Here is a 14,181-nt window from a genome sequence, read left to right on the forward strand (position 1 = left end):
CTATGTGGTTAGCACTGAAGTTTTGCTTTTAGTGCTTATTTACATTCCTGTGCACTGAACCTAAGAATAGCATCTTTTAAATAAGATTGTGGACATTCAGCTAGATATAGGAAGGTCGCATAGAACTGGTTTCCTGATATATAACTGTAACTTTTTACAATTACTCTTGCTTCTCTCCCTCTCCTTTTCTTCTGTTTGTGTTTGCTTATTGTCTTTTTCTTACAGGAAAATCACAGAGGCAACACAAATGCAGGTCATTCCTGTACTAGAACAGCTGCATATCATGGCATTGAATAAAGAATGCGGGCTGGGTGCAGTGGCTCACGCCGGTAATCCCAGCACTTTGGGAGGCTGAGGCAGGTGGATCATGAGGTCAGGAGTTTGAGACCAGCATGACCAGCATGGTGAAACCCCGTCTCTACTAAAAATACAAAAATTAGCCAGGTGTGATGGCACGTGCCTGTAATCCCAGCTACTCAGGAGGCTGATGCAGGAGAATTGCTTGAATCCGGGAAGCAGAGGTTGCTGTGAGCTGAGATCAAGCCACTGCCAGCCTGGGCAAAAAAGTGAGACTCTGTATCAAAAAAAAAAAAAAAAAAAAAAAAAAAAAGAATGCGAGGGCCCCTTCTTCTACAGATCCAGACCCTGAGGACCAGGAAGGGGAAGAAACTTGTCCAAGGTCACATAGTAAGGTTATGGCAACGAGGACTGAAACTCAGGTTTCCTGACTCCAAGTTCAATGTTCTTTTCATCACATTCAGCAACCTCTAATAGGCACTATTTAAACAAGCCCCCTGGAGCTCAGGCATAGGGGAATGGAGGCAGTGGTGCCTACAAAGGAGGGTTCCCTCAAACGCATGGCAAAGGCATTTCATGAGAAGGAAGGCTGTTGAGTGGGGAGAGAGAGTAGCAACTTGATAGAACTGTAAGCAGGAACTCAAGCTGAAGCCACTGCCTGCAAACTGCTTTTTTGTTTTTTGTTTGTTTTGTTCTTTGGGTTTTTTTTTGTTTTTTGTTTTGAGATGGAGTTTTTGCTCTATCGCCCAGGCTAGAGTATAGTGACACATGATCTCAGCTCACTGCAACCTCCACCTCCCAGGTTCAAGCGATTCTCCTGCCTCAGCCTCCTGAGTAGCTGGGATTAGAGGCAACTGCCATCATGCCTGGCTAATTTTTGTATCTTTAGTAGAGATGAGGTTTCACCATGTTGGCCAGGTTGGTCTCGAACTCCTGACCTCAGGTGATCTGCCCACCTTGGCCTCCCAAAGTGCTGTGATTACAGGCGTGAGCCACCACATCCAGTCTTACTGCCTGAAAACTCAAAGACACCCTCAGAAGTAAAACAAGCCAGAGAGAGAGAGAGAGAGAGAGAGAGAGAGAGAGAGAGAGAGAGAGACAGACTATCAGAGGAGTACATTTTCACTGCATTTTTTCTGTGTTCAATGCAAAATTCAATGTGTTTATTACAAATGACAAATGTCCTTTTCTTTTCCCCTAGTTATTCTCCTTAGGCAGAATCTCATTTCACCCTACCTTGCCTCGCATCATTAACCCTTGCCAAAACTATTTACTTACTTAAATTTAAATACTTAAATTAGCACAGTTTCTCAAAGGGGCATTTTGGTCATTAACATTGGTTTACTCTCTACTTTTAATAAATATGGGAAGTGCTTGGTACACAGCAAGCACTAAATAAATTGTTGAATGAATGATGGTAGATATAATTTTTTGAGATCTGTCTATATCTAGATATAGATATATATCTTAGATGGTAAGATTAAGAATAGCAGGAATTATATTTATTATTTTATTTATTCATCCATTCATTCAACAAATATTTGTGAGTACCTATGGTGCACCAGGCATCGTTCTAGATACTGGGGATATAGCAGGGAACAATATGGGCACGGTATCTGCAAACAAAGGGCTTCCATATTCCAGATGTAAATGGTGGAGTGAAAATTACTAGGGATTTGGAGTCAGAATGCCTGGATTTTTGCTCCTGCTCCCAAACTTCAGTACAACACAGAGCAAATCAGCTGATCTCTCTGAGCCTCTATTTCTCCACATATAGGATAGAATTGGTTAAAAAAAAAATACCTTTATCAAGAGTTAATTGGCCGGGCGCGGTAGCTCATGCCTGTAATCCCAGCACCTTGGGAGGCCAAGGTGGGCAGTTCACTTGAGGTCAGGAGTTTGAGACCAGCCTGGCCAACATGATGAAACCCTGTCTCTACTAAAAATACAAAAATTAGGGCCGGGCACAGTGGCTCACGCCTGTAATTCCAGCACTTTGGGAGGCCAAGGCAGGCGGATCATGAGGTCAGGAGATTGAGACCATCCTGGCTAACATGGTGAAACCCCATCTCTACTAAAAATACAAAAAATTAGCCAGGCATGGTGTGGTGGTGGGCGCCTGTAGTCCCAGTTACTTGGGAGGCTGAGGCGGGAGAATGGCATGAACCCAGGAGGCGGAGCTTGCAGCGAGCCGAGATCACGCCACTGCACTCCAGCCTGGGCAACAGAGCCAGACTCCATCTCAAAAATAAATATATATATACATATATTTATAAATTAGCCGAGTATGGTGCTACATGCCTGTAATCCCGTAATCCCAGCTACTTGGGAGGCTGAGGCTGGAGAGTTGCTTGAAGCCAGGAAACAGAGGTTGCAGTGAGTCAAGATAGCACCACTGCACTCTAGCCTAGGCAATAGAGCAAGACTCCATCTCAAAAATAAAAATAAAAAGGGTTTGTTGTGAGAATCAAATGTGATAATGAATGCAAAATTGCTCTACAGGCACTTATGCATCTGTAAAAATGTTATTTTTTAAATATTTTGTGAAAGTAGTTAAACTAGAAATCAGTACCAGTATCATCCAGGCCACATCTGTTAGTCTTTGGGGAACAAATGCCACCTTAGCTGAGATCCTGACTCCCATTCTTGTCGCCACTGATCAAGCACATTGAGGATGCTCTACCATCTTCCTTAAATAATCTTTGATTAGCTGGGTGCAGTGGCTCACGCCTGTAATCCCAACAGTTTGGGAGGCCAAGTCAGGCAGATTGCAAAGTCAGGAGTTCAAGACCATCCTAGCTAACACGATGAAATGCCGTCTTTACTAAAAATACAAAAAATTAGCCAGGCGTTGTGGCACACACCTGTAGTCCCTGCTACTCTGGAGGCTAAGGCAGAGGAGTAGCTTGAACCCGGGAGGCAGAGGTTGCAATAAGCCGAGATCATGCCACTGCACTCCAGCCTGGGCGACCGAGTGAGACTCTGTCTCAAAAAAAAAAAAAAAAGAATCTTCCATCAAGTTTTTTCGTGCTCTCACAAGAAAGCAAGCTAAAGAATGAAAGAATGAAGAGGAGGAGACTATTAATGAAATGATAGAATGTTGATGAAATTTAGAATTTATTTCCTTTCTCTTTGAGTTTGAGTTTAGGTTTAAGTAACTTTGGTGTTGGCAAGATTTCCTAACCACCTTGTTGGCCACTGCACTGCTCTTCCAAATAGTGATGTCCCAGGGGAGCAATTTAAACACATTAGCTCAGAAGCAAAAGTGAAACAAGGGCCTCCAAATCTCTAAAGGAAAAGAGACATGTTTTCAGCATTAACACATCGGCTAATGTGTTCAGCATTAGAAGTGTGGCCACCAGAAGCAGTCATAGTAGAAGGGAGGCTTTGGGATGACATGTTTTTCTCCATCTTTCTTCCCTAGGTAAAGAGGTAAGCAAAATAAGCAGATATTTTCATAACGTATTTCAGCAGATTCTAGCGAAACGAATTTGAATCTTCTCATATTGCTCTCCCAAGCTTGTTAAAGCTAATGAGGCATAAGATGACACTTCCCTCCTTATCAGGAATTCATACACCTGCCAGTAATTTCTGCAATAGCTGTTTTCTTTTGGGAGGAATGATTAATGACTTGCCTAAGATCACACTGTTCAGTAAAATTCAAACTAAAACCTGATTCCCCCATTTCTAGCCCACTGGCCTTTTTACATAGCCTTAAAATTCACTTAAACAGCCTGGGCATGGTGGCTCATGCCTGTAATCCTAGCACTTTGGGAGGCTGAGATGAGAGGATCCCTTGGGACCAGAAGTTTGAGATCAGCCTTGGCAAAAAAGCGAGACCCTCATCTCTACAACATTTTTTAAAAAAAATTAGCTGGGCATGGTAGCATGCATCTGTAGTCCCAGCTATTCAGGAGGCTGAGGCAGAAGGATTACTTGAGCCAGAAGGTCAAGATTGCAGTGAGCCATGTTCACACCACTGCACTCCAGCCTGGGTAACAGAGCGAGGCCTTAAAAACAAACAAACAAAACCCCCAAAATTCACTTAAGCAAACAGAAAAGTAGAATTTATTTTCCCTCAAGAAATAACTTGCTTTAAGAAAATCAAATGAGAGAGAAGAGATAAATGTCCCATACAGAAGAATTCCAAATAATTTACATAGCTACTCCATCCTCAAGGAGGTAAAACAAAACTCCCTGCTCCTTAAGTACGTGCTGTGCATAGCAACTTCTTTCCAAAGAGAACAGGGCAGAGATTAGAGCAGGGAAAGGGTCACTTTATAGCAGAGAAACCAGACAAGCACTGCCTCCACCAGGTGGTCAAGGTCAACACCAACAGTCCTAAATCATGTTGACTATATTGTCCCTTGATATGATGTGATGAGAACAGCACTTAAACCCTGTGACTCCTTCCCCAAAACCCGTAACTCCAGTCTAATCATGAGAATAACCTCAGACAAATGTCAATAAGAGAAGCCTACAAAATACCCAACGAGTACTCCTCAAAACTGCCAAAAAGTCTGAGAAACAACATTACAGCTAAGAGAAGCCTAAGGGAACATAACTAATGTAATGTGCTATCCTGAATAGGATTCTACAGTAGAAAGCAGACATTAGATAAAAACCAAGAATCTGAATTAAGTACAGACTTTAATTTAACAATAACATATCAGTATGTGTTCATCAGTTGTAACAAATGTACCACACTAATATAAGATAATAGGGGAAGTTGGGTGGGAATTACATACGAATGCTCTAAACTATCTTCTCAATATTTCTGTAAACTCAAAACTGTTCTAAAAATTAAGGTCCATTTTTAAAAAATCAACCACAAGTTACAGTATAAATTACATAAAAGAAACAACTTACCAGATGTCACTGAAAACAAAAACAAAAACAAAGTTCTGCTTTGGTTATAGGAGTCCACAGAGGAGATGGTGGCAGCTTCTCCTTGGTTCAGGTATTTGGAACCAGCTGGGGTACGCAGCCCTTTGGGCCACAATCGCAAAGCCACGTTTACACAGCAGAAGTGAAACTGACTTGCCAACAGGGAGCTATTTACCACGGTCTCCTCCCACAGATACTGATCTATGCCGTCTTCTTTCACTGAAATCTACATTTGCCAGGGGCGGTGGCTCACTCCTGTAATCCCAGCACTTTGGGAGGCCAAGGCAGGCAGATCACTTGAGGTCAGGAGTACAAGAGCAGCCTGGCCAACATGGTGAAACCCCATCTCTACTAAAAATACAAAAAAACAAAAAAAAAATTAGCCAGGTGTGGTGGTGGGACCCTGTAATCCCAGCTACTCAGGAGACTGAGGCGAGAGAATCACTTGAGCCTGGGAGGTAGAGGTTGCAGTAAGCCGAGATTGCACCACTGCACTCCAGCCTGGGTGACCGAGCAAGACTCCATCTCAAAAAAAAAAAAAAAAAATCTAAATGGTACATGAAATGGGGATCTTGCATCCTTCTCTGCCATGTTCCTACAAGTAGGCAGATCTGTCTTTTTTCCTTTCCAGATGCATCGCTGCGTCCCTCCACAGCATCCTTTCTCTGAGGGTGAACACTATTCAGATGACTGGCTCACTGGAGCAGATAGGAAAAATGCCCCAGTTCCGAGAGAGACAAAGCACTGGCTCCCAGACACCCAACTATAAGACATGACTGGGAGAGATGGAGGATATGAGATAATAAATATAAACTTATTCTTGACCCAAAGTCTTAAAATTCACCAAAAATAACATCTGCCAGAAATAAAACAACACTGGATTATTTGAGTGTAGAAATGAGTGATATACTGCTTTACATCTCTTTCTGGAACTTAAATTTTAAATCCGTATATTTTTATTTTATTTCTTTATTTACTTAGGGACAAGGTCTTGCTCTGTCACCCCCAGGCTGGAGTGCAGTGGCGCGATCATAGCTCACTGCAGCCTCAACCTCCCAGGCTCAAGCCATCCTCCCACTTCAACCTCCTGGGCAGCTGGGACCACAGCCATGTGCCAGCATGCCCGTCTAATTTTAAATTCATATTTTTAATAAACCCAGAAAACAAAAATTTTAAAGTACTGTCCAGGAGAGAAGAAACTAAAACCCACTCCAAATACAGAGAAAAAGCTGTTCCTTGAACCCTCAGCTTCAGGGTGTAACTTTTTTCTTTTTTTTGGTGAGACAAAGTCTCGCTCTGTCACCCAGGCTAGAGTGCAGTGGCATGATCTCAGCTTACTGCAACCTCTGCCTTCTGGGTTCAAGAGATTCTCCTGTCTCACCCTCCTGAGTAGCTGGGATTACAGAGGTGCACCACCATGCCTGGCTAATTTTTTTTTTTTTTTAATTTTAGTAGAGACAGGGTTTCACCATGTTGGCCAGACTGGTCTTGAACTCCTGACCTCATGTGATCTGCCCACCTTGGCCTCCCAAAGTGCTGGGATCACAGGCGTGAGCTACTGTGCTGGGCCAAGGGTGTATGGTACCTTTAAAAGCCAACTCAGTCATTACCAAGAAAACCCTCAGTACTCTAGCTATGTATTTAGTCCAAAGAGGGGATTCAGAATGTAAAGAGGTCAGAACAGGGAAAGAATTGAAGATAAATGTTTAGACTGTGGTCTTAAAAACTGCTTTGAACTTTTGGCAAGATGACGTCCCTCCTCCATAAGAAAACCACAGAAACAGCAAGCTAAAGTTCAGAGCAAAGAAAGTCAGCACAAACGCCACCCTGGGTGCTGAGTCTTACACTGATCTCTAGGCAAAATCACACCTTACACTTAACATTCATGTCACGCGTGCTCAGCTCTCCCTTTACTGGCTATTTCTTAGCTTCAACAGTTCACCACAAATGCTACTAAATTACTTAATTACTAAAATTAATTTTGAGCATGTTTAAAGCTTCCTGGGGCCAGGCACAGGGGCTCACGCCTGTAATCCCAACATTTTGGGAGGCCGAGGTGGACGGATCACCTGAGGTGAGGAGCTCAAGACCAGCCTAGCCAACGGGGTGAAACCCCATCTCTACTAAAAATACAAAAATTAACCAGGCATGGCGGCACACACCTGTAGTCCCAGCTACTCAGGAGGCTGAGGCAGGAGAGTTGCTTGAACCCGGGAAGCAGAGGTTGCAGTGAGCGAAGATCAGACCACTGCACTCCAGCCTGGGTGACAGAGCGAGACTCCATCTCAAAAAATAAAAATTAAAGCTTCCTTGGTTCCTTTGTTTGTTTGCTTGTTTGTTTGTTTTAGACAGGATCTCACTCTGTCACCCAGACTGAAGTGTAGTGGCGTGATCACGGCTCACTGCAACCTTGACCTCCTGGGCTCAAGTGATCCTCCCGCCTCAGCCTCCCAAGCAGCTGGGACTACAGGCATATGCCACCACACTTGGCTTAAAAAAACAAAACAAAACAAAAAACCTTTAGTAGAGATGAGGTCTCCTTATGTTATCCACGCTGGTCTCAAACTCCTGAGCTCAAGCGATCCTCCCATCTCAGCCTCCCAAAGTGTTGGGATTACAGGTGTAAGCCACCGGGCCCAGCCTCTGGGGTTCTTTATGGTAGTCCTTGGCACCTGCTATTGGACACCTGAATGCTAGGCCTGTTAGATGTTTCTCTATTCTCTCAGGCTGAATTTCCATTGAACTCACAGAAGCAATGAGAATGTCCACAGAGCCTCATCATCACACCCAACCACCTATCCAGTGCTCTGCCCTCCAGCCTGTTACTAGATGAACTATCCATGCACCCATTAAAGGCCAATCCCTTCTCTGTGCACCAAATTCCATTCCTCTCTCTAACTGAAGAACCACGTAGAGTACCTCCTCCTATTCTCTAATTCACCAAACTTTCACTCTCCACTGGATTATTCCCATCTGTGAACAGACTTGATGTCATTTATTCCACCTTAATAAACACTCCCCTGAACCTCCATTTCCCTGCCAGGTATTAGTACATTTCTCTGCACTTCTTTATGACAAAACTCCTAGCCAGGCATGGTGTCAGCACTTTGGGAGGCTGAGGCGGGAGGATCACTTGAACCCAGGAGTTCAAGACCAGTCTGGGCAACATAAGGAGACCCCCATCTCTACAAAAAATAAAAATAAAAATTAGCCAGGCATGGTGGCATATGCCTGTAGTTCCAGTTACTTGCGGGGCTGAGATGGAAGGATCACTTGAGCCTAGGAGGTCGAGGCTGCAATAAGCTGTGATTGCACCACTGCACTCCAGCCTGGGTGACAGAGCAAGACCTTGTCTCCAAAAACAAACAAACAAACAAAACCCCACAACTCTTCAAAAGAGTTGTCTCTACTTACTGTCTCAAATTCTTTTCCTCTCAAGCTAATATAAACCTACTCCAGCCAATCCTTCACCCTTCCCATTCCATTAAAACTGTTCTTGTCAAAGTCCACAATGATCCTGGTCAATTTTCAACCTTTATCTTCCTTGAGCCATCAGGAGCATTTGACCTGGTTGATCATCCCCTCCTGTTTGACAAACTTCCTACACTTGGCTTTCAGATAACCACTGCCCTAGTTTCCATCCCATCTTCCTGGAAGTGCCCCTCAGTCTCCTTCGTTGGTTATTCCCCTGCTCCTCAACCTGTTAATAATAAAATACCCCAAGGCTTCATCGTTGGTCTCTTTCCTTTCCACAGCCACCTGTTTCATAGCTTTCCATTTTGCTCACACGCTGATGGCTCTCGACTGATATCCAGTGTCAACCTCTTTCATGTCTTCCTGTTCACTAGTCATCAGAAAATACAACAGGTTCAAACCAATCCCCGCCAGTCCCCTGAAACACCTCTCCACCTAATCTTCTCCATTTCAGCTAATTCTAACCACATTGTTCCAGTCCCTTGGACCAAAAGCTTTGGTGTCACACTTGATGTTGCTGTCTGCCTTTCATATGCCACATCTGATCTGTCAGAAAGTCTTGTTGAAATCTTCAAATTATATTCAGAATCTGAACACTTCTCACCACTTTCACTGCTGACTACCCCGATTTGAGTCACAATAATCTCTGGCCTCGTTCAGTGGTTCCTAAACGTTGATGCACGTTGGAATAACCCAGGATCTTTTAAACGTGCTAATGCCTGATTCCCACCCCTTGATATTCTGATTTAATAGGTGTGGGATGGGATCTGGGCACTGGGATTTTTCACTGTTCTCCAGGTGATTCCAATTGCAGCAAAGTTTGGGAATCATTGGCCTGGCTATGGTAACCGCCACCCACCTGATCTCCCCACTTCTACACCAACCCCCTCCCGCAGTCTATTCTTAATGCAGCAAATAGACATGCTCTACATGCAATTCTAGTAGGGTATATGTTCCTGTCTTTATTAACGGGAGAGGTTCTTAATCTCCAGCCCATGGACAAGGGAGATTATAGATGGATTTCAGGAAAACATCCCAAGTCCTGCCTCCAAATTTTGCAAAATTTTGTGCCTGTTTTTCTGGAGAACGTAAACCAGTGTCTGAGACAGGTCTCAATCTGGAGGTTTATTCTGCCAAGGTTGAGGACACACCCAGGAAAAAGAGACATAAGTTGTGGTGGAATCTGTGGCCTGTGGTTTTTCCAAAGGGAGTTTTGAGGACTTCAATATATAAAGGGGAAAGAGCAGGCAGGAGGGGAAAGAGAAACAATAACGCATTCATTTCACACTCAGTAAATCTGCCTTTTACAGAAGACAAAGTAAACATAGAGGAAGGAGTCAAATATGCATTTTTCTTGGGGTGGGCTAAAGGGTGATTTCTAGTCTTGTCTTTGTCCCCTACCTGTTAATTTACACGTCAAGGTTGAATTCAACAGAACTGTTGTAAGGTGAAGTTCTTGCCGCTCACAAGGAATTTCCCTGTGAACAACTCCTCTGGGAGGATACCTGGGGAGATATGTGGGCTTCTGCCTGTGCAGCTGTTTAGGAACAGAAGAAAAGCAGTTTTTGCGTGACTCAGTTCCCAAACTTAACTTTTTGTTATCGTTGTTGAGACAGGGTCTCACTCCACTGTCCAGGCTGCAGTGCACTGGACAACAGAGCACAATCTCCACTCACTGCAACCTCCACCTCTAGGTTCAAGAGATTCTCCTGCCTCAGCCTCCCAAGTAGCTGGGATTACAGGCGCGCACCACCACGCGTGGCTAATTTTTGTACTTTTAGTAGAGACACGGTTTCACCATGTTGGCCAGGGTGGTCTTGAATGCCTGACCTCAGGTGATCTGCTGGCCTCGGCCTCCCGAGGTGGGCATAGCGCTGGTATTACAGGCGTGAGCCACTGCGCCCGACCCCAAGCTTAACTTTTTTCTTTGGCAGAGTTTAGGGTCCCGAGATGTTATTTTCCTTCCACAAGAGACATTCACAGCTTTCATGATGGTTACCGATCATATGTGCCATTCATCTAAGACCAAGGTGACCACGTGGTCCCAAAGCCTGCACCTTGGATTGTTACTCGATTCCGGTCGGGTCTCTTCCAGGCCCTCGGTTAGTTTCCCCAAGTTCCTCCTCCGTGGTCTCGCCCATTCACGTTCCCACCCCCTCCCCCGCCCCGGATGTGACGACCCTGGGCTCCCACTCCCCCTCATGAGAGACTACCCACTTCCACCCTTTTACTTAGACTTCCTGACGTAGCCTCTATCCAAGAGCTCTGTCTCACATTTGTACTGCCCAGGTCGAGCTTTCTAACCCCAAGATACCACTCTGTTCAGACGCTCCCATCCTCCATCCCTGAGACCCGGGTCAGGACCGCACCTGAGAGGCCTCTGGTGCCGCAAGCTACCCCGCTAGTTGCAACAAGGGGCGGGGCGTGGCTTTCTGCACGTCGGCTTTTCGGCAAGAGCTTTACGATACATTGACCGACATTTTACGACAGGCGGGGTTGCTTTGTGGCTGTGAGCTTTCCCCGAGGTCTGAGTTTGTGGCTGCATTTTTATACCTGGTGGCTCTGCTACGGCGGCGCAGAAATGAGGCAGAAGCGGAAAGGTGCGAAAGGGAAGGATATGGGGAAAAGGGGTGGTCCGAAAGGGGCGAACGCCCAGGCAATCAAATGCTGAACCAGACTTCTCCCGCGAGAATCCGCTACCCAGTCCAGTCGCCCCACCACCTAGGGTCAGTCTCTCCATTCCAGCCCCAGAGCCTTCTCGTTTCTTCTGTTTTGCTTTTGGAAGCACCCTACCTTTTCTCTTTTCCTCTTTGGCAGTCACTTGGTGTCTTTTGTTTGAATGGCAGGGAAACGTTTATTCCAAGATATGTCCTCCGAGGAGTTAACGTCGATTTAACGGGTTGTGGGACTTTTCATTTGTTAAGATTTGTTTCACGACACATTTGACGTGTTAGTTCGAGAGTTTCTTTTAAAGCCTTATGTTAAGATATGAAAAAAAGCCTTAATTATCCTTGGATTCAGTGTAACAGTTGTGCATGCAATTATTCTCATTTTTATTACCTCCTGAGTTAGCATGGAACAATTCCACCTTTGGTTTTTCAACAGAACGGATTCAAATTTGAAATATTCTCTCACAGGTTCTGTTTCTATTTCTATACACTCGCTTGACCAGCTGGTCTAATCATGGTAATGGTTGTCAGAATAATAGCTACCATTTATTGAGCCTGTATTTTGAAGTCGGTATCATTTCCGTTTCACAGATGAAGCTGAGATTCAAAGAGTTAAGTAACTTTCCCAGACCAACATTGTACTTAGGTATGGAGCTGGTTGGCCAGGCTGTATCTATGACCTCAAAAAACATAAAATGAAAAATAAATACATCGTTAGTCACTATGCTTCTTGACATTAACTTCTATTTTTCTTTATTGCAAGCAACAATTCTAAGACCTTCGTTTGGGTCTTGTCATATTTGCATGCCCTAAATTATTTGTTATCTCACTCTAACTTGCTCCTTCTCAATCTGTCAGGATTCTTTTAGCGTCTTCTGTCACCAAGTCATGTTGGTTCTTACTTAGAAATTACCTCTTGAAATAGTTTATTCCTCTACATTTTGACCGCCAACCTCCTAACCCACCTTCATCACTAACTAATATTTGAATGGTATTTTAGCTTTCATATACATTATTTATGTGAATCTTAGAATGGTTTTGTGACATTTGGATGTATTATCCTAATTTTACAGACAAGGAAATGGGCGCTCAAAAGTTGATCTCGGCCAGGCGCTGTGGCTCATGCCAGTAATCCCAGCACTTTGGGAGGCCAAGGCGGGTGGATCACTTGAGGTCAGGAATTGGAGACCAGCCTGGCCAACATGGTGAAACCCCGTCTCTACTAAAAATACAAAAATTAGCCGGGCGTGATGGCAGGCGCCTGTAATTCCAGCTACTTGGGAGGCTGAGGCTGAGGCAGGAGAATCGCTTGAACCTGGGAGGTGGAGGTTGCAGTGAGCCGAGATCGCACCCACTTCAGCCTGGGTGACCGAGCAAGACTCTGTCTCAAAAAAAAAAAAAAAAAAAGGTCGATCTTTTCCTTTACCACACACCTAGTAGGGATTGGGACTGGATTCTGTTTTAGATTTTGTGGGTTTTTTAAAACAATGTTGCCTTTCAAGAGCCATTTGCATAGTACCCAGATTATATGTGTTCTTTTTTACTTTCTGAATCATTCTTTGTACCAATACATATTCTTACCTTCCTTAAACATTACTTTTATCTTTTTATTTCCAAAGTCGAGAATATGTAATTCTTCACTGTCTACTGCATTCCATTTCAATGCCTTTGCCTAGTGGCCAGGGTCCCCTGTAATCTGTTCTTTACTAAACCCTGTTAGAAACGTGGATTCTAGTTAGACTGTGCTCTTTCACACAAAGATAGATAATTCCTATGCCTGACATTATTTGTTCTGGATTGCCTTCTGTTTTGCATGTCCAAATCTTGCCCTTTCTTTAAAGATCCCTGTGCCATTTCCTCCATGAAGCCTTTTCCTACTCATTTACTCTTCCAGTTCTTGATACACTCAAGAGCTATACAAGTGGTTTCCAAATATTTTTCTCTTCTTATCGGCCGATCCCCTTTTACCCTCCAAATAAATTCTTCTACAGAACCTCAATATATAAACAGCTGAAAGCAGAGCTGCTGTGGTGAAAGTAAAGAGACCCCCTCTTTTTTTTCCCCCCTGCCTTATTTTTCTCTTCCCTTCTCCCTTCCTCTGCCATGACCACCTCTGTTACATGGCCCCTGAGGCACCTTTGTAGAACTCTGAAAGTGCTGAGTTACATGGTTTGGAAAACATTTAGCCTTTGATTATAGATGGACTTTATTTCTCTCAAAAGTTGTGTATATGTTAGCCTTGCCTCATTAAATTAGATGCAGTGTGCTACAGTGAAAAAAAGCATGGAAGTTGTGGTGAAAAGAGCTGGATTTGAGTCTTGGCTCTGCTATTTACGATGGCTTGTTAACTTGCCTTAGCCTCATTTTTCACATCTATAAAATGGGATAACAGTACCTACCTTCCGTGTTATTCTAAGGGTTCAAATGAGATAAAGTAAATGTGAGGCCTCCATAACTGCCCGGGCCTTCCATCCACACTTTTCATTATCTTTTAGCTTTCTCTACAATATGAGTTCTCAACCCCCTGGGCTGCGGACCAGTACCAATTTGTGGCCAGTTAGGAGCTGAGCCACACAGAAGAAGGTGAGCAGCAGGCGAGCAAGTGAAGCTCCATCAGTATTTGCAGCCACTTCCCATCACTCACGTTACTGCCTAAGCTCTGCCTCCTGTCACATCAGCAGTGGCATTAGATTCTCAAAGGAGCCTGAACCCTGTTGTGAACCGGGCCTGCAGTGGATCTGTGTTGTGTGCACCTTATAAGAATCTAATGCCTCATGATCTGTCACTGTCTCCCATCACCCCCAGATGGGACTGTCTAGTTGCAGGAAAACAAGCTCAGGGTTCCCACTGATTC

General features: G+C 44.2%; 2 protein-coding genes across 7 annotated transcripts in view; one reads left to right on the forward strand and one right to left on the reverse strand.

The window, feature by feature from the left end:
• NUGGC (nuclear GTPase, germinal center associated) overlaps nucleotides 1-11,082 on the reverse strand; it is a 68,675-nt gene extending 57,593 nt beyond the window's left edge. For 2 of the 5 annotated variants that reach the window (XM_077943336.1, XM_015145044.3), the window contains exon 1: nucleotides 5,167-5,556. The gene's annotated coding sequence lies outside the window, so the exon portion shown is untranslated. Of the gene's footprint in view, nucleotides 1-5,166; nucleotides 5,557-11,027 lie in introns of those variants that run through there. The other 3 variants (XM_028852497.2, XM_077943338.1, XM_077943337.1) reach the window with 3 other exon arrangements.
• A 71-nt stretch (nucleotides 11,083-11,153) lies between these two features.
• The window catches only part of ELP3 (elongator acetyltransferase complex subunit 3), a 104,306-nt gene continuing 101,278 nt past the window's right edge, over nucleotides 11,154-14,181 (forward strand). Inside the window, 1 exon segment of one of the 2 annotated variants that reach the window (NM_001257766.1) lies at nucleotides 11,154-11,258. In NM_001257766.1, the coding sequence (NP_001244695.1) occupies nucleotides 11,240-11,258 (19 nt within the window). In that variant the 5' untranslated portion in view covers nucleotides 11,154-11,239. 2 annotated transcript variants of the gene reach the window in all.

This window comes from Macaca mulatta, chromosome 8 (assembly GCF_049350105.2).
Source record: "Macaca mulatta isolate MMU2019108-1 chromosome 8, T2T-MMU8v2.0, whole genome shotgun sequence".
Taxonomy (NCBI): Eukaryota; Metazoa; Chordata; class Mammalia; order Primates; family Cercopithecidae; genus Macaca; species Macaca mulatta.